Source organism: Leguminivora glycinivorella, chromosome Z (assembly GCF_023078275.1).
Source record: "Leguminivora glycinivorella isolate SPB_JAAS2020 chromosome Z, LegGlyc_1.1, whole genome shotgun sequence".
Taxonomy (NCBI): domain Eukaryota; kingdom Metazoa; phylum Arthropoda; class Insecta; order Lepidoptera; family Tortricidae; genus Leguminivora; species Leguminivora glycinivorella.
In genome coordinates, this window is record NC_062998.1 from 40,588,874 (window position 1) to 40,614,069 (window position 25,196).

Genomic DNA, 25,196 nt, shown 5'->3' on the forward strand with positions numbered 1-25,196 from the left:
CCCGGTCATGTATAAAGTAGCTAACAAACAAAACGGCCGTAACATACACAAGAGTGAGAGCGAGAAAAGTTCGACTCTTCCTGAACGTTCGTCTGTTAGCACAGTTAGGCCCAGTTGCACCTGCACCAACCACTTAGGGTTAGGCTCCCCACAGACAGTCTTAAAAATTCATAATCTTAAAAAAAACTTGTATGCAATCTGACAGTTCAGATCTGTCAGTGTCAGTTTGAACTGTCAGATTGCATACAAGTTTTTTTTAAGACTGTCTGTGGGGAGCCTTAGTGTCAGGTTAGTGTGCTCTCAACTGTCAAATTCCATATAAAATCACAGACCTATTATTTACTCACACAGAGAATGAGTAGTTAGGTCAAAAAGTGTCCACATGAGAGGGCATTGTTTGGGCTGGTGTCACTCTCGCACTTAGTGACAATGTCAACATTATTCAGTGACGTCATCCGTCAGAAGTGGCCCTTACAGGATAGCAATGAGCAAATGAGGACGCACACTGACACTTTATCTCGACAGGCGGCGCCTGTGCAAGTGTCTCAGCATATCACTGTCATTCATATCATATGTGAGAGAGCAATAAAAATATCTTCTTCTCGCTCTCACGTGTGAAATTCTTTATCTGTGCAATGGACAAAATAAGGTGGCGCCATCTGTCATAACCTTGAGTGTGCCTCGCATAGATTTAATTCTGTGGTGCCTCGTCATTGGATGACCTTGGTCAAGAATCTTATATACATTATAAGGTTATTATGTATATAAGGTTCTTGACCTTGGTCATTGGTGCCCTTAAGCCTGCTCCAGACTATGCGCGCCAATCGCGGTGCGACGCCGGGAACACGAGTGTAGAACTTTCTGCGTATCGAACCCACACTCACGTTTGCGGCATCGCTCCGCACGATACGCGCGCGAGTGTGGAGAGCGCTTAAAACGCAGTGATGGATTCAATGCTCTTTGGCTTGCCACAGACAGTCTTAAAAAAAATTGTATGCAATCTGACAGTTCAAACTGACACCTATGTAAACCAAAATGTAAACTCTACGAGTTAAGCTAGGAACACACTACGCGGACGTCCGTCGTAAATCGACCGCGGACGGGAATCTGGACAATGGAAATACACGTAGCCGTGCAAACTATCGGTCGACGGACGTGGACGTGGCCTTGAGCGCGTGGACGTCCGATCGAAATCTGTCTCGCCGGATGTTTTGTTCCGTGCACACTGATAGGTCGCGGTCGTTTTACGACGGACGTCCGCGTAGTATGTTCCTAGCTTCAATACGTGCAGCTCGGTGCCAAAGTTGGCAACATGCACACTAGCGCTCCTAGCGGCATGAGTTGATCAAAATAGTTTAGTTTCATACAGCATAAAATTAAAAAAAATTACAAATTCTTATTTTTTGTTTTATTCCGTCTAAAAATGTTAAAGTAGATCAAGTAATAGCATTTTCTATTTTAATTTACTCAAATAAAAGTCTGAACAACTACTTTGATCAACTCGAACCGCTAGATGGCGCTAGTAAAATTGTTGCCGCTCAATTGTATGGGAAACGTCAGAAGCTGCACGTATTATGGCCGCTGTACACATATGGCCAACGGTTCCACCAGCCCTTTGTGAAACCCCTTGACCAAGATAAGAGCCGCTGTTTATACATTGGCGAACCAATCACTTGGCATTGGCTCTTCATGAAAGATGGACGTGGAATAGAAAAGTCTAGGAAATTCTAGGTCATAGACGTTGTCAGAAAAATTTGATTAAAAAATAATAACCCCGTAGTAAAATTAAATTATTTGAAATATTAACAATTTTTTGAATATTCTGATAAGAACATTTATCTTTTTTAGGAAATACATTAAACATTTGCAAGGTTATTTTATTTCCTAAAATCTACACTATTATTGGCATAGATAAACTTATTATTTTCGTAAATATTTCACTACTGACCTCTCTGACGGCTGACGACCAACTGAATGAAGCGCCAACGTGTAAACGCAGTTGGCCATTGGCGCCAAGATCCTTTGATGTGTGGACAAAAAACCGACACCAATCGGTTGGCCGGCAAGCGCAAGCGCCAACTGCCAACTTACGGCCAAGTAGCCCTCTACACGCTTGGCCAAGGGGGTTGGTGAAACCGTTGGCCATATGTGTACAGGAGCCATTAACTCTAGAGTTTATATAGTATTTGCTGACACTGACAGATATGTCAGTGTCAATTTGCATACAATTTTTTTTTAAGATTATGAATTTTTAAGACTGTCTGTGGGAAGCCTTTGCTTGCACAAACTACTAAGAAGATATGTTTGCTTGGTGCGGTCCAGTCCTCGTACGGTCATGTGTTAGGCTCCCCACAGACAGTCTTAAAAATTCATAATCTTAAAAAAAACTTGTATGCAATCTGACAGTTCAGATCTGTCAGTGTCTTGTCAGTGTCAGTTTGAACTGTCAGATTGCATACAAGTTTTTTTTAAGATTATGAATTTTTAAGACTGTCTGTGGGGAGCCTTAGTACTATTAGGATAAATCAGGATAAATAGGGTTATTAGACCAAGCCAAATAAAGTCGATGATGTATTTAGATATTGTAAAAATATTTAACTGTAATTATATTTTAATTGTAAGATCCAGCAATATAAACATTAAAAAAATATACCTGTGTATTAATTCCTTTACGTAAGTGTTGCCATATCTGTAAAAATATTTCAATATCCAAACAATTTCTAGACAAGAGTGACAGTCCTCTAGTCTAAAAAATTAGATTGGTTTTCTTGTTGCGTCGCGATTTTGTGATCGTGGAAATATCGCATCCGCGGAGTAATTGTTGTAATTTATCTGCGATTCGGTTGTTCGTCATGTTTCACAACAATTTTTAGCCACCTTAGTTGCAGAGGGAAACGCAACGATGGTACTGCGAGTTCAGTTCTCCGTTTCCTAAAGTATACCCTCACCAATCATAATATTATAATACACCGCAGTCAAGATGATGTCGTCGGGGCAGGAGTTGTTTTCTTTGTACGACAGCTCACCTGATACGCTGTTCGACATTAGTATGAATTACATAGTTAATAATCTAAATATAATTACGACATTGGATCCGAACACTCGATGGCGTAAGTTGAAAGATGATGTGATTCTACCCTCAGAAATATGTGAAAAGTTCTTGGAGGCGTACCAGAAGAGTAACAGAGTAAGTGATAGCATAGCAAACATATTCCGAGACCGAACGCGCACTAGGCTGTCCGTGGTGAGACTTCGCAACTCGCGTATCACGGACGAGGGGTTCCGCTGCCTCATGGAGCACAAGCCCTTCGAGCTCGAAGTGGTCCAGTGCGAGTACCTCAGCCCCAGCTCTCTGGACATCATAAACAGTAACAGCCAAAACCTAGTCTCTCTAAAAGTGGGACCTCTGACATATGTTCTCTCACAAGATGAAACTCTCTTCCGGCAGAGAGGATACATAATTGATGCTCCTAATTTGAGACGGTTGACCCGTCGAGGACTTGCAGTGTTTCCCTTACTGCTTTTAAAATCACTGACTAATCTAACACATTTAGACTTGTCTAAAACCACATCATCAAGCACAATTTGGGTTTTAAAAGATTTGAAAAACTTGCGATCTTTGATTTTGCACAGTGTGCACTGGACAAAAGATGTCATTGATTGGATAGCCACCTTGCATACTTTGAGACATTTGGATATCTCACAGTCTAATGATAGGCATGGGAAATATTTCAAACCAAATGATGTTTTGGCTAAACTTATAAATAATCTTACCCTTTTGGAATCCTTGGATATATCAGGGACTAATCTTGCGGGCTCTGGGGCAGCAGCAGTGTCTAACAGTGAAGGCACATCAGATATTGACCAAGTGAGGTGTGACATACCTGGCTTAGCTGCCCGAGTCAACAGGCCCCTGGAGTTTCTGGGCCTGTATGGGACTCACCACGGAGCTTGCAAAAGGCATGACATTCCTGCCAAAGTGGTGAGTTAATGTTAAACTATTATTTTATTTCTTATGTATAATACTCTTTCAATTGCTCTAAGGTGAACTGTAACAAATCCCTAAAACGTAATAAGTTTGGCAACATTGACTGTTATTTATTCCTGTTTATTTTTTATTGCTATTTAGGGCAATAACTGTTTTATGTGTTTGGCTATACTAGTACTAATACTTCAGCAGTGTCATGATTGCATTTTATCACCTATTGTGTCGCTCATAGGCATGGTGATGGGTGATAAAGGGTCGACAATGCCCCTGGTTTCTGTTTAAAAATGTCTAAGTGGGTAACTAATATCTTAAAATTATTTTTAGATAACAGGTGATGCCAATGTAGAACAAATCTTGACTGCTGCGGCAGCATATATGGAAAGGCCGGCTATTCTCACGCGTGTCCTCAATGACCTTTATTACTTGTTCCGCTATGAGAACAATGCTTACATAGGCAGAGCACTAGCAGTGGTCCTAGATGCAATGGATCAACATGTTTCTGAAAAACATATACAGATATCTGGCAGGTATGTCAAATGAAATTATATAATTATTATTCCTTGCTTTAAGATGTGCATAATTCTTCTCCACAAAGTTCTTTATAGTAGAAATATGTTATAAATACCTTATAAGAACAATATTAATTGTACAGTTACAAATACGGTTTTAATGCTATAATAACATTTTCATAACTATATAGTTATTAATTAATTAAGAATGTATTTTACTTTTTATTTTTGGATTACTGCTCTGTATGTATTATGTGAGGTAACAAATGATGAGCAACTATTATATCAGCAAATGATACAAAATTTGGCACATACTTAGATTACAAATGAGACATTTTTTTTATTTCATACAAGTTGAGCATTGGCAATAATTATTATTCATTTTTCATTCTAGTGCTACACTTTTCTACATAGTCAAAGGGAAAGAAAAAGGGCGTATAGGTATCAGGCTAAAAAAACGAATAATCACTGCTCTCTTAGATGGAATGGAAGCTCATCTTGGTGATGACACGATGATGAGGAATGGCTGTCTCACATTGTGCCAGTTCAAAATACCCACAGACGTTGTAAGTATTCTCTATGGGTATCTATTGGTTCGCATAAACTCATAGTCATAATGTATCATTTGTCCACATGACTAACAAAGTCATAATTTGATTTTTCTTAGAAACCTCAGAAACGCGTAACTTTATCTGGCAAACATTACAATAATTACTTTTTATCATTATGTTAAAGGAAGGGTTCCGATTCATTATATTTACTTGTTACATGGTGAAGTGCTGTTTAGAACTCTGAGATAACTTCTAAAAACAAACTTGGTTACCAGTTTGACACATTATCACAGTAGTAAAAATGGATGCACAGTCCAGTCCTGTATTATTGATAAACCATTTTATTCCTATAGTAGCTAACCTTCAAATAAACCGTAAATAACTTTTACTATGTCTTATTGTTTACTTAATTGTTATTTGTTATGTTTCAGTTATTTGAATACGAGCGGGTAGTGCAAATCCTGCTGAATGGAGTGGCCGACGTGAACCAGGAGGGCTTCGTGCAGCGCATAGCGATATACCTCCTAAACTCGCTCGCTTGCCAGGTCGACGGCACACAGAAGCAATTCTTGGGCAACCACGGCGCGATAGGGGTTAGTAACCTTTTTATATATCTTGCAATCCTCACTTAGTTTCAAGCTGCACCATTTTTGTTACATGGAGTTTAATAGTTCTATAACTGCATTGTGTGTTTTAACAGAAATAAATTTGCTATTTTTTTCAGTTTTGTATAAGTACATTATTACTGCAACACATTTACGTCACTATTGTAGTACGTATGCGCTTTTCTAGTTGATCTAGTTCACAGTTCTTAGTCTGCCTAACGTAATAAAATAGACCGTAAATTGTACTTATGTCGTGAATTTCACTATTGAGATTGGTTAGGATAATACTCATAATAAACAATTCCCTGTATTGAACTTAAACATTTTGAAATAAGTATTATCAATGAAGGACGATAAATACCTGCACAATCAAATTTATTAAATTATACTTAATCTTATGTAGGTACTTAACTAATTGTTGAATTATCTATGTGCGTGGTAAATAACACAAGTTCAACAATAGAAGGGCAATAAAATGGAGGCATGCCCTGTTTCAGTGCCATTGGCTCTGTCATATTAAGTTTTATTATTTTTATTCGTATTTTATCATGGTCAAATATAGTAAGTAGGATAGGTGCTTAAATAATTTTATTATAGTGGGGACGCCTATATAAAGAAAGTGTCTACTACTGCTAGGAATGGAAGACTTTTTGTCTGCAGTTTTCCCTTCTCTGTTCTGTTTGTTTCTGTTCATCTAAGAATTCTAATATGTTGCCTATATGCGATGTGTTGTTATTGTCAATCAAAAATTAAGAAGATATTACTTAAACATTTATATTTTTTTAATGTGTACACTTGCTTCCTTTTTATGCCTTGCTTGCATTGCGATTGAAAATACTTAATTATATATTTGCTTTCCAAAAGTGCACATTCATATTATTTATTACTTATACTCATACGATTTCGTCGACGTTCCCGCGCACAGTCAATTTGCAACAACAAATCATCATTATTTCAGCCATCAATCGCCCACTGCTGAGCATAGGCCTCCCTTGAATAACATAGACTTAACAAAAACCGGCCAAGAGCGTGGTACCCTAACAAAACATTTTTTTCCACCTTTTTATTTTACCACTTTGTCGGCGTGATTGATATACATATCGGTACCAAATTTTAGCTTTCTAGTGCTAACGGTCACTGAGATTATCCGCGGAGTACGGACGGACAGACATGGCGAAACTATAAGGGTTCCTAGTTGACTACGGAACCCTAAACACGATCCCATTTTCTTTATTTTAAGCTTAAATCTATTTTAGTAAATATTATAGACAACGTTAACGTTTATCAGAACTTTGACGAGACCCATGCGTCCCTACTTCTGTTCGTACGCCTGCTTCTTTGAATTGGTCAGCCTGTATCGATCGAAATTAGTTGAGAGATTGAGCACCGGAAAATGACTTAAAATGGGTATAATCATTCAATGCAAACTGAAGACACGGGCAGAAGCCTTTAGTCTTATTACTATTAGCTAGTCTGATTATGAAGGACAAACTATAGGCAAAATCTCCTTCAAAATTCTTGCTTTTTACCACGGAAGTCAAAATAATTCAATAACTTCGGTGCTTCCCTAGCTCTTATAGATCGTGTGTACCTTCGTTCTTATATCATGCTATCAAAGGTTAGATTTGACAAAATTACGCGGCGTTGTGAATGATATCACGTTCTGTAAAGTGATCACATATTGGGCCGCGCCTCTGCTTTGCACCGCGAATGAAGAAACTGGCGTGTTCTATTAAGGTGACGTTGATTATATCACGACTTTCATTATTTCTTTTATTATGTAACGCCACTTGCGAACTTTCTTAAGCATTATTCCCACAGAATGTATGCGTTTGCTACAGTAATAAGTTTTTCCCATAGCATTTAATAATCCTATTTATTATTGGACTAAGAGCCCAGAGCCGCCAGGCCTTCCTCATTTTCTTAAGGATGAAACTTTGGGATAATATAAAGTTCGTATCGACGTTTATGTCTACATATTATACCTAGTTCGGCCCGTCGGCCATTTTTTTGTTATAAGTTTTTTAAAACACTAACTTTCCTTATTTTCTAAAGCTGATTTTTATATATGTAAGAGAAAATACTGTAAGGATTTGATAATCATCGTTTCCTGACCATTTCCGCCGACCGTAACTTTTACCAGACGCTTGAAACTCTCTAACTTACCCTAATTTCTCGAGCTACGGCCGGTGCAAAAGGTTAGGAAATGATGATTATCAATTCTTAACAGTATTTTATAACACATATTATATAGAAATCAGCCTTGAGAATTTAAGGAAAGTTAGGATTTCTTTCAACCCCTTTTTGCCAAGAGTGGCACTGACACTTAGTAGTTCATGTGCTCTGCCTACCCCTGTATGTATATATGTCAATGTAAAATGTTCTACCACAGTCTTTTAAGATTGGCTCAGGGTGTCAGGGCTTATATTTATGAAAAGATTATCGTTTTCTCAGTCAGTATAATTTTTATATCTACTTAAGATATCCATTAAAGGTCTATTGATAAGAGGTTATTAGATATGTCTCCGGTCGCACTCCCACCGGTGGCGAGCTTCATTGTGTAGCCATTGTCTTAGGTGACAAAAACCTTCCCTTTAGGTACGTTATTACTTTTACTTTAGTGCTATTATTTACGGGTATTAATACAGTAGACGTATATTGACCGGGATATAGACCGTGATTACCGTCTAATGAAAATAACCGTGAATCATTCAAAACTGTTAATACAATAGTTTATCATACTATGGTATATGAGACCTTATGGTATTAAAGTAGGCTACAACTATTTCCAGTTGTCTGATTAAACGAAATATTTATAACCGATGTGTCAGATGTAATATTACTAGTAATAGTTCACTTTGCAATATTTTTGCAACTTATTTTGCTTTGCCGCTTTATACCTAAAAGTTTAAATGCAGCAAGTGACTGAAATTGCAATCGCTTTGATAGGTAGGTACTACTTATTTGTTTTTTATTTGTCATAATTTGCACTGCATTGCTATTTATAAAGCAGCGCGCGTTTGGCAAAAAGGAAATTAAACATAAACCCAAAAGATACTTTCTAGAAGACTACTACACTGTCCCGCATGAAATACGTATGGATTTAGCTTGGCCTGCAACTGCGAAAGTATTGGTAAAATACGAAATAAGCAACATTTAACATTAAGAAGTTTTATTTAATTGTATTTTACGTTATAGTTTCAGCTATCGATATTTCCCTAATAATTTAATTACAACTACTAATTTCATTAATAACTACTAGCGACCCGCCCCATCCAAGCAAGAGAAAGCATAAAGATGCGTTTATAAAGATTTCTTAAGATATAATCTATCACGCGATTTTTTTGTAGACCTATGAAAGAGAAAAAAAATTACCATATTAAGGTTTAAGAACTTTATTCTTTAAACTAATTTACATAAATTCGCTTACTTGAGAATACAATAATTGTTTCAATATATCTTGCTACTAACATGCAGACAGGGATAAATAAATGATCATAACAAAATATTAGTTTATTTACAAAGTGGGTAGAAGTATGTTAGGTACTAACAGGCTTGAACAACTAAACTCATGCAAGTAACTATGGTGCATTCCCAACGCTTACCAAACTCAGATGAGTTTACGCTACCAAGTATAATAGGCTAGTTTCCTATACTTAAAATAGAATATTTTAAGCAGTGCACGAAATAAAGCACCACATAATTAGAACAAAAATATGGACAGTAGTTATGTTTCAACATAATTTTCTATTTAATAAGCCAAAGAGAAAGATATAAATTAAATGAATTGACCGTGACCTCACTCCTCAGTATTTCATAGTAATTCCATATTACCAAATCGTTTTGACAGTTCTTAAAAAGAAGCTGATTTGGCCAGTATGGTACCTACTGAGGCACGTTTTTTTCTTAGACTTTATCTGTCTATACGGAGTTATATATGTCTTTGCTCGTATTGACCTTAATAACAACGTCCCCTGTCTGATAAAACCACAGAACACCCCCATAGAAGCCTATTGGAAGCAATATTGTTCGAGACGCAAATCACCAAACCTTGCGGGGCGAGGCGGGAGCGCACGGTGCTGCCATTGGTCGTTTCAAATAATGGCGCACCTTCACGCGTAGCCGTAAGGATGGGACATGTTTATTATAGACAATGGTACCGGTACCGGTACCGTGGCGAATTTGTTTTGCAACAAATAAAATACTACATGCAGTTTTTCAAACTTATTTATAGTTAATTTTTATTAAGCAGAAACGTCTGCTAACGATTCTAAACAAATAAATAAATTAAAAATAAATTAATAAATAAATTAATAAATTAGATTTGCGAAGTCCGGCGTGGCTTCCGTAGCTCAATTGGTAAGAGCATTGCACGGATTGCAAAAATGGTGCGGGTTCAAGTCCCGCCGGAAGCGTAAATTTTTCCATTTTTTCCTTTAATATAAAATTATTTATAGTTATTTCGTGATTAAATATTCTTCCTACAAGTCTACATGACCGGAGACCTAACTGCTCACCTAGAGGTTTCTAAAAAACCCACACAACATATGCCGTTCACAAACCAACTCTGAGTTCCGTCGCACTTCTTCCAAGTTCATCATCAGCTCCATCTCATGACCGGAGACCTAACTGCTCCCCTAGAGGATTCTAAAAAACCCACACAACATATGCCGTACACAAACCAACTCTGAGTTCCGTCGCACTTTTTCCAAGTTCATCATCAGGTCAAAGGTGAAACGTTGGTGGCAATCGTATCCCATGGACGTTTGTTAAGGAGAATGTCACATTCATGGTCTTTTCCTACTTTGAATAACTGCTAATATTTCGTATTAAGTAATTATTGTGATAGTACCTCAAAAACAATCCTTCTACTAACTAATAACTAAACTATGCATTTCTACTTACTAATGAATACCAATTATTCTAAACTAATCAAGCAACTAAATAAAACTACAGTTTCTAGATAATTATTCTCAATTACAAATCACCTCTCTTTTATATTTCATTAAATGGTACCATATGGTACGAACGGCAGCACGAAGTTCCCGCAACATACATAAACAAACATGGCCCCCATCCCTAGTCGTTTACGTAAAAGGGATAGCATATCGCATTCCTAACTTGACGAAAAGGGATGGGCATACTTCGGCGCCGCCCAGTACAACCATATTACCCAGTATACAATGAACTCCGCGGATAATAAACAATATTCAACAAAATAATGAATTTGACTTACCTGTGGAATGTTATTCCATCTTTTTTATATGTTGAATTGTTTGTTGATTTGCCACACCACTTTATGTTACAGGACACCATTTTAGAAACATAATTTGATTCTTTTTGATTTTTTTTCGAACGGACATAGGGACTGTTAGCGGGTCGTAAGCTTGGGCGCTACTGACCGGTGTCGCGCGCGTTCATACTTATATAAACCTTATTTTTCGTATGCGTGGTGACCGCGAGTCGCCCTGTAAGGGCCGTCTTGTTGTTTTGGTCTGTGGATAAAACAGAATAACAACACGAAATAAATAGTTGACAACCCACTTGCTACTATAACCAATATAGTTAGCCTTCGTTTGTTTTTTAATATATGATTTTATTAAGATTGTTTTTTTTTTTATACTACGTCGGTGACAAACAAGCATACGGCCCGCCTGATGTAAAGCGGTCACCGTAACCTATGGACGCCTGCAACTCAAACAGTGTCACAAGCGCGTTGCCACCCTATTAGAAACTTGTACACTCCCTTTTGCCGTTAGAGAGAAAAAAAATTTGAAAACGAACACATGTTAGGATAGGTTATTTAGATATACATTTTATACTACTCAAAAGAAAATAAGGGTTATTAAGAGCGCTATGACAAAAAAAGGCGATATATTGTAAAATGCACAATATTTATCGACAAAATTGTACACTTTACTCATACTAAAAGACAGTGAAAGTACTTGTTTCAGTTAGAACATCTTATTAACTGTCGGGTAAATAAAAAACATATGAAAAAAAAAGCTTTTTCAATTAGTAATGATTGTTTTTCTGATGCTCGTTTAGGAAAAACCGCGTGAAGCACAGAATTCGGAGCTCTTATTATGTACAATTTGATAAGATCACTCTCATAAATGAGGTAAATTTAAGTTCCAAATATCTTGTACTTAAGGCCCATTAAACAATATTTATCATTTAATCCTTTGAAATTGAGAAATTGAAAGTAAAACGAACTCAATTTTGTCTTGAAAATACATCGAAACAAGTGACCATTTCTCCGAAAATCTACATGTTATCGAAGTTATTTTAGTATATAAATAATCTGCACAATGTGCTTAAACTGCTGTTATGCATTTGTCGTTATAATATTTTATCATGATTTTTTGCCAATTTTTTGAAAACTAGCCTTCCTGTCGCTATTTTACCGGCGACGGACGCCTGCGATTTCAGTGCCGCGCCGGAGCTCGAGCAGGTAAGACGTATGTCGCTTTGGTCTCCGAGTTTTCATCGCAAACGTCGAGAATATTTATTGTTGTGTGGGTCGGACGCCTTGTTTCTACACGGGCTATCCTCGCATTGTGTGTGTGTAAACAGCGACCAACGAATTTGATCCTAGATCCGTAAATATTTGCTTTTGTAATACTTTGTTATGTTTGAATGTTAAAGTATTACAACGTTGTGATGATAAAAATGTGAAAATTACAATACGGTCAAGATGATAAGACACATCAAGATGGTACTCGGGATCTGATGATGGAGCCAGAAGGTGGTCACCAGTACCAGTGAACCATGTAAGTAAACGACTTCGTGTTTAGGCTCGTTGGGTTCGTCTCAACAAGACCTTTGACAAGAGGTGGTACTCAGGGTCTGATGATGGAGCCAGATGGTGGTCACCAGTACCAATGAACCATATAACTAAACCCAGAGATGGGGAAATCGTAATCGATTCCGGATTACACGATTACTTGATTTTACTTTGTAATCTGACACTACTGGGTGTCAGATTACTTGTAATGTAATCAAGTGAAACGGTAAATTACCATTACATGTAAAGGAATCACTAATCATCTATACAATCATTACTATTACCAATAATTCGGAATCATAGTCGATTCAAAATAACTGAAATTATTGACTTGATTACTTTCAGATTACGAATATGTAGTACCTCAGATTGCTGACTGTCACTTTGACACAAAATTAATGACCAATGTGGAATCTGACATTGCTGACTGTCACTTTGACACAAAAGTCGTCATGGGTGTCGTAAAATAGGTTTTAGGGGTGCTGATTCCAAAATTAATGACCAATGTTCAATCTGACATTGCTGACTGTCACTCTGACACAAAAGTCGTCATGGGTGTCGTAAAATAGGTTTTAGGGGTGCTGATTACAAAATGAATGACCAATTTGGAATCTGACATTGCTGACTGTCACTTTGACACAAAAGTCGTCATGGGTGTCGTAAAATAGGTTTTAGGGGGTGCTGATTCCAAAATTAATGACCAATGTGGAATCTGACATTGCTGACTGTCACTTTGACACAAAAGTCGTCATGGGTGTCGTAAAATAGGTTTTAGGAGGTGCTGATTCCAAAATTAATGACCAATGTTCAATCTGACATTGCTGACTGTCACTCTGACACAAAAGTCGTCATGGGTGTCGTAAAATAGGTTTTAGGGGTGCTGATTCCAAAATTAATGACCAATTTGGAATCTGACATTGCTGACTGTCACTTTGACACAAAAGTCGTCATGAGTGTCGTAAAATAGGTTTTAGGGGGTGCTGATTCCAAAATTAATGACCAATGTGGAATCTGACATTGCTGACTGTCACTTTGACACAAAAGTCGTCATGGGTGTCGTAAAATAGGTTTTAGGGGTGCTGATTCCAAAATTAATGACCAATGTTCAATCTGACATTGCTGACTGTCACTCTGACACAAAAGTCGTCATGGGTGTCGTAAAATAGGTTTTAGGGGGTGCTGATTCCAAAATTAATGACCAATGTTCAATCTGACATTTCTGACTGTCACTTTGACACAAAAGTCGTCATGGGTGTCGTAAAATAGGTTTTAGGGGGTGCTGATTCCAAAATTAATGACCAATGTTCAATCTGACATTTCTGACTGTCACTTTGACACAAAAGTCGTCATGGGTGTCGTAAAATAGGTTTTAGGGGGTGCTGATTCCAAAATTAATGACCAATGTTCAATCTGACATTGCTGACTGTCACTCTGACACAAAAGTCGTCATGGGTGTCGTAAAATAGGTTTTAGGGGGTGCTGATTCCAAAATTAATGACCAATGTTCAATCTGACATTTCTGACTGTCACTTTGACACAAAAGTCGTCATGGGTGTCGTAAAATAGGTTTTAGGGGGTGCTGATTCCAAAATTAATGACCAATGTTCAATCTGACATTTCTGACTGTCACTTTGACACAAAAGTCGTCATGGGTGTCGTAAAATAGGTTTTAGGGGGTGCTGATTCCAAAATTAATGACCAATGTTCAATCTGACATTTCTGACTGTCACTTTGACACAAAAGTCGTCATGGGTGTCGTAAAATAGGTTTTAGGGGTGCTGATTCCAAAATTAGTGACCAATTTGGAATCTGACATGGCTGACTGTCACTTTGACACAAAAGTCGTCATGGGTGTCGTCAAATAGGTATCCGGAGGTGTTTGAAAACTAATGACCAATTTAGAATCTGACACTGTTGACTGTCACTTTGACACAAAAGTGATCATGGGTGTCTTCAAATAGGTTTCCATGGGTACTGATCTCAATATTAATGATCAATTTGGAATCTGACATTGCTGACTGTCACTTTGACATAAAAGTCGTTATGGGTGTCGTCAAATAGGTTTCCAGGGGTACTGTGCAATGTCAGGTTCCAAATCGGTCATTACTTTTTAAATCATTTCATTAATTTTGGAATCAGTACCCCTAAAAACTATTTGACTACACCCATGATTCCTTTTGTGTCGAAATGACAATTAGCACTGTGAGATTCCAAAATAGTCGTTAATTTTGGAATCAGCACCCCCGGAAACCTTTTTGACGACACCCATGACGACTTTTGTGTCAAAGTGACAGTCAGCAATGTCAAGATTCCAAATCGGTCATTAATTTTCAAATCAGCACCTCCGGAAACCTATTTGACGACACCCATGATGACTTTTGTGTCAAAGTGACAGTCAGCAATGTTAGATTCCACATTGGTCATTATTTTTGGAATCAGCACCCCTAAAACCTATTTTACGACACCCATGATGACTTTTGTGTCAAAGTGGCAGTCAGCAATGTTAGATTCCACATTGGTCATTATTTTTGGAATCAGCACCCCCTAAAACCAATTTTACGACACCCATGACGACTTTTGTGTCAAAGTGACAGTCAGCAATGTCAGATTCCACATTGTTCATTAATTTTGGAATCAGCACCCCGCAAACCTATTTGACGACACCCATGACGACTTTTGTGTCAAAGTGACAGTCAGCAATGTCAGATTCCACATTGGTCATTAATTTTGGAATCAGCACCCCCTAAAACCAATTTTACGACACCCATGACGACTTTTGTGTCAAAGTGACAGTCAGCAATGTCAGATTCCACATTGTTCATTAATTTTGGAATCAGCACCCCCGCAAACCTATTTGACGACACCCATGACGACTTTTGTGTCAAAGTGACAGTCAGCAATGTCAGATTTCACATTGGTCATTAATTTTGGAATCAGCACCCCTAAAACCAATTTTACGACACCCATGACGACTTTTGTGTCAAAGTGACAGTCAGCAATGTCAGATTCCACATTGTTCATTAATTTTGGAATCAGCACCCCCGCAAACCTATTTGACGACACCCATGACGACTTTTGTGTCAAAGTGACAGTCAGCAATGTCAGATTCCACATTGGTCATTAATTTTGGAATCAGCACCCCTAAAACCTATTTTACGACACCCATGATGACTTTTGTGTCAAAGTGACAGTCAGCAATGTCAGATTCCAAATCGGTCATTAATTTTTAAATCAGCACACCCGAAAACCTATACTCGTGGTATATGCACTTGAAATGTGAAAGTGAAAATGCTAGAATGACATGTAAACCACGAAGTTGTATAGTCATATTGTTCATTGGTATTGGTGACCACCATCTGGCTCCATCATCAGACCCTGAGCACCACCTTGAAGTAATTAGAATTGTATTTGTCTTATTTTATCATCATATTAATATATACGTTACTCTAATACTTATCATATAACAAAAGCAAATATTTGGGATGGGATCTACTTTTATAATTATTACTTTAATTTTTTAAATAAATTTTAACATAATTGATATTATTTCGCGCTATATTCTCGTATTTTCGTACAAAATAATGTTTATTAGAAACCAAAAGTTTATATCGAGATAGTAGATTGTGGTTGTTATCAAAATTCCATAGAAAGGATCAAGATTGTTTTGTCCATTATTGTAGTGCGAGCGAGTGATAAGACGTGCTAGAAAGGGTCGGCATATTGGGCTCGCGCGGCGGGTAAAATACCTAATTTCGCCCGACGCCGAAATGTTATAACGCTCTTAAGAATTTCGGCGATTGCAGGAATACTAATTTCATGTTTATTCAACTATAGGAAACTATGACAACTTATTTAAAATGTATAAGCCTTAATAGCAAACAAAGCTTTGTTTTATTGATTTTTAAAATATTGGGTTGGTAAGAAAGTAATGAGCGATCGATTGAATTCCACATAAAATTTTTGAGAGAGTTCTAGAATCTTCTATGGTCGAAAGTTTATAAAGGGCGAGTCGCACAGTTTCTCGTCAGTCATTCACTAGCTGTCGCCGAGCTAATATAAGGAAGAAAATGGACGAATTAAAAGTGCATGTAAGGCATTGCTTACTATATGAATTTCAGTCTGGCCATTCAGCCGCCGAAGCAGTGCGTAATATATGTCAGCGTGTTGCTCCTGAAGTTGTGTCTGAGGCCACGGCGAAACGATGGTTCCAGCGGTTTCGTAATGGCGACTTTTCATTATCAGATCAACCTAAGTCTGGTCGACCGGTGAAGATTGATGTAGCCATATTAAAAAAACCTTAATTGAAGGAGATCCGAGGCTAACGAGTCGTAGTCTTGCTACCGAGTTAGGCTGCTCTCATGTCACCATAGAAACACATTTACACGAGTTGGGAAAAAACTACAAATACAGTGTTTGGATACCGCATGAACTTGATAGAGATCAACTAAACCGCCGTGCCGATATCTGCATACAACTTCTATCTTTTCGCCGCACATTCAACTGGTTGGACCATCTTATCACTGGAGATGAAAAATGGGTCTTATATATAAATCACACACGCAAACGTCAGTGGCTAGCTCCAAACGAAAAAAGAATAGAGGCACCAAAAACAGAGCCTCACCCGAAAAAAGTTATGCTGTCCGTTTGGTGGGATATTCATGGTATTATTCACTGGGAACTCCTACCAAGTGGAATGACTGTTACCGCATCAGTATACTGTAATCAGCTTGAAAATTTAAACCAAAAAATCTGTCAGAATCGTCCACAGCATGCTAAAGTTTTTTTCTTACACGACAATGCTCGCCCACACATTGCAAAAGTGACTCGGCTAAAGCTATTGGAGCTAGGTTGGAAAGTGATACCTCATCCACCGTACTCTCCAGACTTGGCACCTACGGATTACGCATTGTTCAGATCGCTAAGCAATGCCTTGAATGAAAAAAAGTTCGATGATCAAGCCCATCTACGACAGTACATAGCTGAGTTTTTTGAATCTTAACCTAAGAACTTCTTCGCCGATGCTATTCATTCTTTACCAGAACGATGGAGACAAGTAGTAGATAACGAAGGCCGTTATATTTTTGATAAATGATTAAAATAATAAATTAAATAAAAAATACAATATTGGTTATGATTCGCTCATTACTTTCTTACCAACCCAATATATTCAGGATGTATTGTGAAAACTATATACAGGCTTAGAATAAATTTAAAAGTGGAAAATGTCTGCCTTGGGTGAGACTTGAACTCACGGCCTCTGGAGTTCAAGTCTCACCCAAGGCAGACATTTTCCACTTTTAAATTTATTCTAAGCCTAGTGGCATCGATTGCAGACGTTTCTGCTAATCAGAAGTTAAAAAATATATACAGGCTGTTTAAAATGCATGAAATATTGGAAAGTTGCTACCTTCTCCAGCCACTAAAAATTCTGGTGTCTACGGATTTGTAAAATTAATACTGAAACGTACTAAAGAATAACTCTTTTTCACAGTACAGTAAAAATATAGGCCTTAGGATTTCCACTTTTTCTTAATTCAAGTTAAAAATGGTCCACTTGCACCAACCTAAACTCAGGGTTAGTGGGCTGTCATCTGTTAAATTCAATATAAAATGGAGGGTTAACCCACCGTTTTACATGGAATTTGACAGTTGACAGCAACTAACCTTGAGCAAAGAGGATCGCGTATTATAGATAGTTACTGTCAAAGTAAAATGTGTAATCACAGTCCATACACTGCCATCTCTCGACACAGGCTTAAAACTTTTGAATCTCAGTTTTGACAATTTGGCTCATATTCTTAGCTTGATATGTGTTAAAATGTCAAATATTAATATTAGTGCCAACTAGCCGAGCGTTCCCCAAAGGTGTAACGCCATCTAGGCCACCGTACCTTTTCTCTATGGCTTTGAGGCATGGATCGTTACCGGTATTCTTACTACCGGTTTTAAATAAGGTATAACCGGTTATCATTGCATTTCGTTATTTATATCACTAAATATCTAATTAGCGGTATAATCAAAACCGGTAGTCAAATGTAATAGCGGTTTCGACTATTGACAACATTACCTCTATTTGCCAAAATACTAGGCTTGTGTAGGACATGTACTAATAGTACAAAAGACACGATTCCCTGTACTGTACTAGACCGAACGACTCCCAAATGATTCTGCTCTCTAGGACAGTACACGCACACACGCGCAATAGAATAGGAGCGAAAGGAGCAAAGAGCCGAGGAGTGACAATGACAGCAAAGCGATCCGTGTGATTCGACCGCAACCGAACTAAAACCGACTGACTCGGACCGAGAGCGCGCGCGAGAGCGAGCGAGCGTTACTGTACGCCATATGCACAATTTGTCTCTCGCTCTCTCGGTGTACTACTGTCCTAAATGTCCTAAAAGAACGAACTAGTACACTTTGGAGATCGTACTAGTTGGGAGCGATCTTTTCAGTGAACGAGCAGGCACAACTCTACAAAATACCAATAAAACCATTACCGGTAATACACCTGTCACTATCAGTGTCCAAATAAGCACATTTTCTTATTTTAAATTATGAATCACCGAAAAGAGTACCGTTCTATCATATGATGAGTTTGTCCTTTTCATTTTAATAGTGTCGTTATTGACGTGTCATTTGTATTTTCGACTAGGTATTATTTTAGATTCTTCTTCACAATACTCTATTATATATACACGACTTTTATGTGGTTTTTCTCGTGAATATTACATAACAAATTTGAGGATAAACCGATTGTTCGTTTTATTTTCTTTCTTATTCTCATATTCTAGTTTTTAAAAACAAAATTAAAAAGCACGATACAAAATTTACATTTTAAAAAGCCCCTGACATAGTGGTGAGAGTCAGAATGGAGGGTGTACTTAAATAGATTTAAAAATGAAAAGCATTCCATGCAGAGACTATCCGTCTATACGGAGTTACTTATGTCTTTGCCTTGAGTTAAGCGGGTGTTGCAAGTGGCCCTTAAACACTTACCAAAATGAACTTTGAATAGCCCAAAAAATTTTTTTTTCGCGAGTACTTTTTTTTTCACTTCAGAAATGTAGTCAACAACTTTCAAAACACTTAGTGGCCCTTATTTTCTTTTGTATGTTACATCGTATATATCGTGTATCGTTCATTATCAGGAACCACCCTTTATACCACTTTTAGTTAAATTCGCAAAAAAAAAAAACATTTTCCTACATAATAAATGAATTTATTAGTGTGAGACTGTGAGAGATCCTTAAGAATAACATTCAAGTTAGTGTCAAGTGATTGACGGCACATGTCAAAACAAATAATATTAGGAATTGGTAAAGGCTGTCACACACATGTTCAGTAATTATCTTTATTTTTTAATAACTCGATAACCGTAAGAGTTAAGACGCTAGTTTTTTAGAGAAATTAATTGTATTTAATCTAAAGAACCTTCCCTTAAAGTTTTCGGAATTCAATCAAAACAGGGTGTATATGTATTAAACACGTAAACGAACATCATGTATAAAAACTTCTTATAAGTATGTATGACCATCATTTATTTTCTATGCTTCACGTAGTATTAATACCACGTACTTTTAACCGTGTCTCACGTGGTTGTAACGCGGTACAGATGTTAGTGTTCTTCTCTCACTTATTGAGCGTAAGGAGCGAGGTGAATATGCGTGGACGCTGGGATCTCAGATATCATATTTATGAATTTTAGTGTTTTGCTGAGTCGAGTCGCCTCGAGCATGGTTTTAAAAGCAACTTTTCGTAATTTTTTTTCTAATGAAAGTCATAAGAGAAAGCACGTTTAAAATGGCTGAACTTTTGGCAACCATATTTTGATCTGAAAACCGTTACGGCATAAAAACACACGAGGTCGTTATTTTGCGCAGCAAAGCTCTCCATTGCGCATGGTCTTCTGCAGTCCTAATAATAGGCGCGTGTGTCAATCCCTGGCAGGCCTTGTTAGGGTCCCCCACATCTAGCGTCTCGCGAGCGTAGCGTCGGACCAACTGTATGGCAAAGCCTGACGCTACGTCGGCGCGACGTTTTTTCTTTTCCACACAGCTGGCCCGACGCTGCGCTCGCGAGACGCTAGATGTGAGGGGATCCTTAACGCTGTCAATCCAGCGGGTTGGTGGATGGCCACTCCCCCGTCCTCCATCCACCATGCCAACCATAATACGTTTCTCAAGGGTTCAAAAAAAGCTAACTAAACGCAATTGATTACAGAAAATGTTGAACCTGATCGCGGACCGGCTGGAGCGGCGGCTCTGCGACGACGTGCTGGAGGTCGCGTGGTCCACCATGTGGAACGTGACGGACGAGACGCCGCAGAACTGCCAGCGGTTCCTGGACAACCGCGGCATGGAGTTCTTCCTCGCCTGCCTCAAGGTCAGCTCCTCGTAAACATTGTGTTATTCACGAAACCGCGTGTTTCGGCTCGTATCGTCATGCTGTCAAGCAACTGAATGCGTCAATATACATATGTGTGTGGTGCACATAACAAACTTCCCTATGTCACAAGCTAACAAGTTTTTTTAACCCCTGATAGAATATATATTATATTTTGAAATCTGACGTTCATCAGTCGAAAGTACTTGAAAATGTTATCGAAATGGTTCTAAGGTCTAGGAGATGGGTTTTAACTTGATTTGTTGTTGATTTAAATGTTATTTTTTGTCGCAGAGCTTCCCAGACAAAGAGGAGTTGTTGCGCAACATGATGGGCCTCCTGGGCAACGTGGCCGAGGTGGCGGAGCTGCGGCCGCAGCTCATGAACAAGCTGTTCCTGTCCGTATTCTACGAGCTGCTCGAGTCCTCCAGCGACGGCATCGAGGTACGTACACCAGCGTGGCGGCGCAACATGGCGGCCTGATGCCACGTGGCCGAGGTGGCGGAGATACGATCCTATTCATGTTCTACGAGCTGCTTGAGCCTTGCAACTGCGGCATCGAGGTACGTACAGTCAACCAATTGGAACCCTAGGCCACTCTACAACCATGTCAAATTGACAAGCAGTAAGAGATTTCTTACAATCTGATTAATAACGTCACTATGACATAGTTCTACAGTGGCCTAGGGTTCCAATTGGTTGACTGTACACCAGCGTGACGTGTGTAACATCGCGGTATGCTGCCACGTGGCCGAGGTGGCGGAGTTGCGATCCTATTCATGTTCTACGAGCTGCTTAAGTCTTACAACTGCGGCATCGAGGTATGTACACCAGCGTGACGTCACAACATCGCGGCCTGATGCCACGTGGCCGAAGTGGCGGAGATACGATCCTATTCATGTTCTACGAGCTGCTTGAGCCTTGCAACTGCGGCATCGAGGTATGTACATCAGCGTGACGTCACAACATCTCGGCATGCTGCCACGTGGCCGAGATGGCGGAGCTGCTAGTCTTCCAGCGACGGTATAGAGGTACATACCTAACGTGACGTCACAATATGGCATCGCATGCAGCTACGGCGTTATTCATGAATGCGCTCCGAGCATCAACGTAGTTGTAATGTCCAAGGCTTTCATAGTTAACGCCGTCATAGCCTTCTCCTGTTTCAAGATTTGTTCATAGTCGGCTTAAAGGGTTAATCTGGGACAAAAAAACAAAAGCAAACTGCATTGTTATTTTTTTTCTTTTTGCATCTGCAAACAATTTTGGCTTAGTTTTGTAAGAAAGTGTAAAAAAAATGTAAATAGTTAGTTGTGTGAATACTTTGTTCAGGTGAGCTACAACGCGGCGGGCGTGCTGGCGCACATGGCGTCGGACGGGCCGGCGGCGTGGACGGTGGAGGAGCCGGCGCGGGACGCTGTGCTGGCGCGCATGGCGGCCGCCGTCGAGCGCTGGGACCTGCACGCCGAGCGCAACATCAACTACCGCTCCTTCGAGCCCATCCTCATCCTGCTGCACGCGCACCACACGCCGCAGTGCCAGCACTGGGCCGTCTGGGCGCTCGCCAACCTCACTACTGTCTACCGTGAGTGCGACACATCTTAATATTTCTAAGGCCAAATAGTACTTGATCATTGAGATCAAAGAGCATTGTTAGTCATCATATTATACTGGTAGATGCGACTGCCAAATTGACAAAAAATACGGAATAATGTGTGACTGTCACCATTATTCAGGCCATACTTAACAACTTTTACTACGAGTTCAATTGTGAAATTTACTGTCTCATGCAATTGGCAATTGTGATACACATGTCAATGTTTTTTGTAAGTTTATATTAAATATCGTTCAGTATGGCTTACATCAATGCATTTACAGTAGCGTAAAATTTTCATACCAACGATTTCTGAGATTGATAAATCAATTCATCTGTATTCTGTATTATATTGTTAGTAGGATTCGCTATTTTGTGTTTTTATAATAAGAAATTCAATATTAGTTTTAAAACATACAAGATTGGTGTGTGTAAAGTCTCAAATCCGCATCAGACCTTCGTGGCTGCTGGCCCGTGGCAGCCACGAAGGTCTGATGCGAATGTGCAGGGACTCCTAAGTCTCGTATTCCAATACATATTTGTAATGATGATACAATAGTTATTTACTTGTTATTAAAGTCTAATTTTAAGAATTTTCGACTTACTGTTTTCGATATACATACACCGTGTTTCACTTAACACTAAAAACCTGAAAACACTTTGTTCAGAATCGAGAGTAGAATCGATTGAGCTATATCTTGATGGGGGTAATATTTTTATTTAAATTAGTATTATTAGTTGTTTCGTACTCGTAATACAACATTGTGTATATCGCATTGCTAGAGGTTGTTTACCTTTTTTCAGTATTTAGGGGTATTAATACTGGCCGGTTACTTGGACGATTATTTTTTCCGCTACTAGTTTGACGTTGTTTGTCAGTTTAATCTTAATGTTTATCATAAGTCATGACAAATTGAACTCGTACCTAATTACAACCTTGTCATTTTGAATATTGAGTTTATTTGCTTACTGCGATTACCTGTCCAATTTGAAGTTTACTGTGACAAAGCTTTAAAGTGTTTTACAGTGACATCTTAGCTGTCTATTGGTAAACCTTATGTCGTTGCAGTAACGTACACAAATAAATAGTCTTATGGTTTATGATGGTAGTTAGCAATTATTTTATTGAGTCTAGAGCTAAAAGTCAAGTAGAGCTGTACAGAAAATTAAAAATTCAATTAAAAAAAAGTAACGATCAGATTAAAAGATACTCTAGATGAATACTCTAGATGAGTTTAAAAAAATAAAAATCAGTTGGAGTATCTGAGGTTTTGAGTGATACCGGAAACACCGTGTATAAACCTTGAAGTAGGAGTATTACAACATTTTGTGGCCTACTTCGGATGTATAGTTTTAACTGGCTGGCAATAAAAGTGTTAAAGATATAATATTAGAATAGTATTTTGGATTAAGAAGAGAATCATTGGATGTTTTGAACCTTTCAGCTGTCAAGTACTGCGACCTGGTAGAAGCCGAGGGCGGCCTCAAGCTGCTGGTGGACCTGCTGAACCACCCGTCGCCGTACGAGCACATCAAGGACCTCGCCTGCACCGTCATCGGCAACTGCGCGCGCTTCGCCAACCGCGTCACGCCCCCGCTGCCCGACTCCTTCTCCCCGGACAATTAACTAACGGAGTACTTCGAGGACATCCGTCCTCGGCTGGAGGATTAGCCCACTGCGAACCAAGGTAGCTTATAACACTCAACGCGTCGAACCGTTGCGACGCTACGATATCGTATGCGATCATTAGGACCCAATACAGTTGCACGGCGCGCGGACTCGCATACGATATAAAGGTTACATACGACCGCAGCGCACGGCCAACTTAGATTTTTTTCACGTGAGAGCGAGAAAAAAATAACTTTCTTGCTCTCATTTACGTGAAAAAAGCCAGCACAGTCATTTGTTACCTACTTTAGTTATATGAAATGAAAAAAATGAAATGATATCTTTTATTTCAGACAGATGTCCATATTTACACAAAATATTAGTAAAACAATAACACAATAAAATTAAAGAACAATAAAATAAAACATCTTACGCTAGAGTTAGTAGAACACATAATGCTCGTTAGATCTCACATGCATTGACATCCAATGAGTAATAAGAGGGCCATCAACCCTTTCTGCAATCACCCTCAGGAGAGTGCCTCCACATTGGCTGTTATAAATGTTATAACATTGTGTGCAATTGCGTGATAGTACTGATATTACTATCACACAATGTTATTTATAACTGTCACATGCATCAAATACCGCAATGTACGGAGACTCGTATTCGGGTTCTTACATTTTGTCATTAGGCCCTTACAATGCGGCATTTATCGGTCCGCTGAATAAGATGCAATGTCAATAGTCCGAAATATTACTAAAATCGCCCGAAATATCGCCGTCTAAAGGAGCTGTAACGCAGGTGTTGCTAGCATCAGACTTTCGAAAACTAAGATCGTAACTACACTTGCTAACCTATTCCTCTTTCATCGCCATTCGTCTCATACATGTTACAAGGACATTAATTATTATTACAAACTGTCAAACGAAATTTCGTAGAATAATCTTTAGACCAATAACTGTTTAAAGTGATGAATTTTAAATCTGTACTACGATTCGAGACGAAGCGCCAACGATAGTACTCTTGACTACATGGCCTGTACACTATTATCTCCTTATTATTTTACATTATTATTTAAAATAGCATGGATATAAATAAGAGTTTTGAATGATTCACGGTTATTTTCATTAGACTTATATTGACCGGGACAGACCGTGATTACCTTTTT

General features: G+C 38.6%; 1 protein-coding gene across 1 annotated transcript; it reads left to right on the forward strand.

The window, feature by feature from the left end:
* Nucleotides 1-2,759: 2,759 nt before the first annotated feature.
* On the forward strand, nucleotides 2,760-25,196 carry LOC125241618 (protein zer-1 homolog). The gene is made up of 8 exons (XM_048150179.1): nucleotides 2,760-3,982; nucleotides 4,313-4,515; nucleotides 4,892-5,063; nucleotides 5,480-5,641; nucleotides 20,661-20,822; nucleotides 21,117-21,266; nucleotides 22,155-22,407; nucleotides 23,862-25,196. Exons 1-8 carry the CDS (start codon nucleotides 2,981-2,983, stop codon nucleotides 24,041-24,043), a joined length of 2,286 nt encoding a protein of 761 aa, XP_048006136.1. The 5' UTR covers nucleotides 2,760-2,980; the 3' UTR covers nucleotides 24,044-25,196.

Bases quoted from the DNA above. Each gene is read 5' to 3' on its own strand.
- LOC125241618 (XM_048150179.1), top strand. From the start codon at position 2,981: ATGATGTCGTCGGGGCAGGAGTTGTTTTCTTTGTACGACAGCTCACCT. The intron at 5,642-20,660 runs GTTAGTAACCTT...AATTGATTACAG, and splicing joins GCAACCACGGCGCGATAGGG to AAAATGTTGAACCTGATCGC. The intron at 20,823-21,116 runs GTCAGCTCCTCG...TTTTTGTCGCAG, and splicing joins TCTTCCTCGCCTGCCTCAAG to AGCTTCCCAGACAAAGAGGA.